The following is a 5,950-nucleotide window of genomic DNA, read 5'->3' as shown; positions in this document are numbered from 1 at the left end:
AATTATAGTATATTTCTTGAGATTTAAATCTTGTAAAGTATTTTAAGTTTTTAAAAAATAAACAAAAATAAATTTAGAAATATTCTTCTGCTGCCCCAAACATAGACAGGCAAGGTTACAATTTTTTTTTACTTAAATTTAAAAAAATCAATTTGAATACAAATTAACATACCTCATATTTTCACAATTTTTCATAATCAGATTTTGAGCAACAAAATCCCCAATACTGTCAGATTCAACAAAGAATCCATATTCGTCACATTTCACAATATGGTCACCACTAAAACTATAAAAAGTCATTTTTCACGTATCAGCACGATTTATAATACATAGTTGAATATAATTTTATATTTAACTTGATAAGAAAATAGGGATATGTATTTTATATGAATTTTTACAATACTAACATTTTAACTTTTTCAATGTTATTTTGTCCATAGGTATCAGACAAGTATTATTATGATAGAAATTTAGAAATTCTAAGTATACTTAATTTAAAAATAAATTTGCGTACCCAATATTTTCATCATTCTCATAAGCTGGATTTAAAACACCATAACTTTCTTCAACATCAGACTCAAAATTAAATCTCTTTCCATCATTCTCACTCGTTTGAGTCTGAGAAACAAAATCATCCTTACAATCGGCCTCAACATAATAACCAAATTCATCATATTTCACATCAATTTCAGCACTAAAATGATAATACTTCATGGTTTACTATTTCGGCATGATATATAATACACAGATGCATACTTTTTAATGTATAATACCTATAAGAACTGGTGAATATTTTCATGCAAAAGGTGTAAGTGTTTACAATCGAATTATTAAAAAATGCACCGTTGAATAATACTTAAGGTGTTATATTATGCATGTAATGTTTTAATTGATTCAAATAACTAAGATAAAAATTTCACAAACATTTGCAAAATTCTGCTTAATAATAAAATTATTTAAATTTATCGGTTATGATTTTTAAAAAATAAAGTTTCATAAGCAAAAAAATTTGTCAGTTTTATCTATTTCGGTTTTTTTATTTATTTATCTTTTATTCTGTTCACTATTTAATGTTAAAAGGCGAATAAAATAATTTTTCAGATGAATATTATATTTATTTATATCTGAACTTTGAAATTTAATAAAAGAAACCTTGAAGTTAGTTCGAGGATTTAATTAGTTCTTTTAATAAATGCATAAACATTCAAGAACATATATGTGTAAATCTCCTGCAATACTCTATATTCTGCTAATAATGGAGCCTCTTCTATATCTTTAATTAGTAAAAAGATGTACCATAAATTAAATTTGTAGAGCTCTATATTTGTAAAATCACAACCTGCATACTTCAAGGATATCTTAAAATAAAAAAAATTAAAATTTTCACCATAAAAGTAAAAATTCCTTTGGTGAATATTTATATGATCCTAATTTGGATGTAATCTTTATAATCATGAACAGTTCAATAGATTTAAAGAGTGAGTTTTTGTAAAATTGCAACTATGTGTTTGTAACTATGAGTTTCAATAGTTTTATGCATAATTGTAAGCATTTGGAATAGCAGAAAACGAACAACATACCAAAATCACTAATTGAAAAATTTGAAGAAATTTCAATTTAAAGAAAAATTAGCATACCTGATGCTTTTTGCAACCTCATCACCTAATGGTTGGGCCGATATGTTTTCCACAATTTCCGGTTCCTCAGAACCTCCAATATCAATTTCCACAATCCTAAAATAAGCATAAAATGAACCTTAATAAATTTATATGTATGTATAATTTCAAATAACTTAAAGTAGGCCTGTTTTTTTTTTTATTTAAAGAAAATATTTGGCAATCAATTAAGAAAATCATTATTAAAAATAAGTTTTTTTCAGTGTTCTTTTAAGTTCTTCACATTTAAATTAAATTGATATTTTTGATGTGTTTTAACGCGAGATGATTTGGCATTTTTTAAAAAAGAATATTGTAATGTTTTACATTGCTTGTCAATTAGTGAATAAATGTGAAAATTTTCCCATCGACTCTTAGAAAGTATAGTTACAAATTACTATTTGAACTGGATAAAAAATAACTATCAAGATCCAACGGATCATTATCTATGTGTAAATTTAGATTGAAAACATTGATATCAGTTTGATTGCTTGAATAATCTTGGGAGTTTTCTAGTTAATTTATTTTAAATCCTTTTTCTTTCTTCCATCATTATTTCACTTCACTTTTCTCGGTAGCAATTTTTTACAGCTCAAATAATATAAATATTAGTTTGTGAGCATTTAAACTTCTTTATTTAATTTCTTCCACAAGAATTTTAATAACCTACATTGAACTCCCAAATACTCGGCATATTTAAAATGAATAATTGTGAATTAAATTCCTTTGTAAAATTATTTCTGATTTAAAAGCAGTTTTATAATGAAATCATCCTTTAATTGTTTACTTGTTTTGTTTTGTTATATTTTGTTGAAAATATAGATTGTATTACAATAACTCCCCCTATTATGCCAAAGCAAAATGTATATGAATAGAAACATATGTACAACCCAAAAGTTTGCTAACACACACAGAGAAAAATATTCTTGTAAATTTACCGTACTGTGTAGTAATGACAATTCTGATAAAAAAGAGCAGCATTATAAAAATCAAAAATGGTAAAAAAAATGGTAAATGGTAATAAAAATCAAAATATATACGGTATTGAAACCATTCATTTGGTACATTTTCTCTTCACATGGTAATGAATGAGCGGAAAATGTAGTTTTTGAAAATATAGTTCTTATTCCCACACATTTGGTAAAACATGAAACATTAAGAAGTTAATTTTACCGGATCAATTATTTTTGAATCATGGTCTAAGATGTTACCTCATCTATCACATTATTGTTAATTTTACAAATATCTTTATCAAAGTGCTTTATTTTAAACTACCAAGATTTTTTGAGTTCCCATAGATCCACGGATATGATAAATCTCTCCATATTCTGGTAGTTTTGACGATAATTTTTTCTCAGTGCTGTTTGTTTTGGTCTTTTTCCTATTTCGTGCCTATATATTTATAATCTTAATTTGTGCTCTTTTTTAGGGAATTCAGCGTATTTATGATTATATCATATTTAGCGACTTGAAAAATATATACTTACTCATTGATTGTTTCATCCTCACTTTCGACATCATCATAATCATCCTCATGAGCTAAATATAATTTCACAGTTAGGAAAAATTCAACTCTTAACATTTTAAAAAGATATAATATAATCTAAATTTTAAAAGAAGTTATTAGCTATTTTGAAAATATGTTTCAAAGACTTGTATTACTTTAATTTTACAACACCTTAAAAATTGGAACTGTTATTAATTACAAATATGAAAATTATAAAAATAACTTCAACGTGCATGTTTGTTGTAATTTTGTTTCAAATTTAATGATTGTTTATTTATAATTGTATGTTTTGTAATGCAAACAAGTTTAAATGAAACAAATATTTTTTTACCAATTGTCTATTCTGAAAAATGGAACTTTTTTTAATCTTGTTTAAATGCCTATAATACTATAAAAAACTATAATACTTTATACTTTACTTTTAATGCTATACTTTAAATACTACAAAATGATATAACATAACAATAGCAGCAGCACAGTTTTTTCAAGTAATCATAAGATTAATTGCCGCTTGGCATAAAAAGTAGTAGACAAGATTGTGTAAAAAATTTAAAATCTATTAAATGAAATTTTTTTGAAAAATACTTTATTCTATTGATTCTTCTAGTTCTTTCCATTTCTTCTTTGATATCACCCACTTATTTTGACAGAAGCCAAAAAGGACTTTAGCAAGGCCCTTTTAGGAGAAATTTGGTTGCGTTATGAAAAATTGTTATCGTTTAATTGCGCCTCTCACAAATGCTAAACAGTTTAAGGGGAAGGCTGATTTTTAACAAATTATTTTGTCGCATAACGGACTATTTAAAAACTATTACATCTTAACGATGGAACCTTCACACTTTTTTTAATTTCAAAATCGTCAAAATAAGATAAAAATATAATCACGTCATCATCTCACATAATTGTAACTGAAAAAAAGAGTGCTTTCTAATATATATAGCTTTCTAATATTACTATAGCTAAAGAAAAATATATCAATTCAATATATCATGACACTTAATGCCAGTAACATTTCGTAAGTTAATTGATAATTTTTATTATGGTCTTGCTATTAACATTTGAAATTTCTTTTTCTTTGAAAAAGTAAAAATCTCTTTGTCAACCAAAAATTCTATAAATTGCATGACAGCTAATATTGAAACAAATATAAGAAAGTATAGGCTTACGCATAGGCCGAGGATACTTCATCATCTGGTCTAACCAGTGATTAATAATCGCTTGTCTATGCAAAGGAAATTTCTTCCTGTGCATTCGCCAAAAAGGCATGAAAGCTTGGTGATATAAATCACTCATAATCGCACTTTTTTAAAACTTTTCAAAATCGCCGTCAAATTTGACAACATACACTGAGTATAGCTCAAAAAAGAATGACCAACAAATGGTTTTTAATACATTTTGTTTCTGTTTTCAACAATTAACTTTTTTTGGTAACAATGCTTAACAATCAAACTTTTTATACATTTCCCAACTATTTCAATCTATATATTGTTATAAATACACTCTAAAAATCTCTTCTTTGTATTTGATTGTTTAAATGAAGTGTAAGAAAGTTACATTGTTGAAGGAAATTTCTTCAAACCAAACTATTAATCTTTTCAATATTGATTTCTTAGTGAACTAAAATTTATAAAAAAAATAATTACACATTTTGTAAGAACCTATATAAGAATTTATAACAAAAAAATAGGTAAAATATTCAAAAACTAGCACACATAATTTTTTTAAAATAATTTTTTGTAATTTACTCTTGAGCAAAAGATACTAATATCTGGAAGGAATAAGACTATTGGCACTAACTCTGTACATCACACATTTTTATCGATAGGTTAATTTTCTTTTGCATTTAGAGAACATCTCGTACCACGAAACACTTAAAAAATGGTCATATTTAGTTTAGTTACCAAAATAATTAAAAAGAAAGTAACTTATTCAATCAAAACCAGTTTATTCGGCAGGGTAGAGAACAAAAGTTTTATAGCTATTTAAATGATCTGGTTTATGCATTCGAATACAAAACATTCTTTAGATTAAAAAGCGAAGTCTATCAGCATAAATTCAATCAGTTTCTGTCCATTATATTGTAGAAAACGTCGAATCTCTTTTTAAATGTACTATGTGTTTTTTTGCACTATTAGTTATTAGTTATTGCCTTATTAGTTAGTTCAAATGTAAAAATTTAAAAATCGATTTTTTTTTTGGCAACAAAATCTAACTTTTTGATGAAAATATTAAAATTTAAAACGTTATAAATGCAAACAGATGTTAAAAAATTTCCTTTTGGGAAAAATACTATTACAAACAGTTCTTAATATTAAATTTTTCCAATTTTTGAAATTTTACGAAACAACATTTAGGTTTCTGGATCCAAATGTCATTTTGTTAAAATCCCACATGCTTTTTTGCAGTTTTACCTTTAAATTAATTTAACTATTCCTTATTGCCAAAACTTATGTTAAATTGACCTTAAACTAAATCAAGCAGAATCAGTTTTAGCTCAAAATTCCTCGATTTATGTAAAACAAAAACCTTTTAATGATTTATATTCTTACAGTATTGTTTTCAAGTTGAATCTCTATAAATCTTGGTAAATTTATTGCGATTATTTTAAATTTTTTAACCATATGAAAACAGTATTTAAAAAATGTTAAATGGAAGTTTTTTCTTGCGATTTCTCTTAATAGTATGCGATTTCTTTTAACTTATAAAAGCATTGGATTTTAAATTTTCCGGTAGATTTTACTATTTTAATTTGAATATTATATATAAAATCCTTATTTCTTGAAATTCT

At 25.1% G+C, this 5,950-nt stretch overlaps 1 protein-coding gene across 1 annotated transcript; it reads right to left on the bottom strand.

Moving 5' to 3' along the window:
• Positions 1-489: 489 nt before the first annotated feature.
• LOC122268903 (uncharacterized) lies at positions 490-3,244 on the bottom strand. The gene is made up of 3 exons (XM_043039797.3): positions 3,143-3,244; positions 1,638-1,733; positions 490-694 (listed from the first exon to the last, which is right to left on the bottom strand). Exons 1-3 carry the CDS (start codon positions 3,235-3,237, stop codon positions 490-492), a joined length of 396 nt encoding a protein of 131 aa, XP_042895731.2. The 5' UTR covers positions 3,238-3,244.
• Between the last annotated feature and the right edge of the window lie 2,706 nt (positions 3,245-5,950).

Source organism: Parasteatoda tepidariorum, chromosome 2 (assembly GCF_982258835.1).
Source record: "Parasteatoda tepidariorum strain Cologne lab strain chromosome 2, Ptep-v5.0, whole genome shotgun sequence".
Classification (NCBI taxonomy): domain Eukaryota; kingdom Metazoa; phylum Arthropoda; class Arachnida; order Araneae; family Theridiidae; genus Parasteatoda; species Parasteatoda tepidariorum.
This window is presented reverse-complemented; position numbering and strand designations above follow the sequence as displayed.

Coding starts and splice junctions, on each gene's coding strand:
- LOC122268903 (XM_043039797.3), bottom strand. CDS start 3,237: ATGTTAAGAGTTGAATTTTTCCTAACTGTGAAATTATATTTAGCTCAT. Junction 1,734..3,142: donor GAGGATGAAACAATCAATGA/GTAAGTATATAT, acceptor TGCTTATTTTAG/GATTGTGGAAATTGATATTG. Junction 695..1,637: donor GAGGTTGCAAAAAGCATCAG/GTATGCTAATTT, acceptor TTATCATTTTAG/TGCTGAAATTGATGTGAAAT.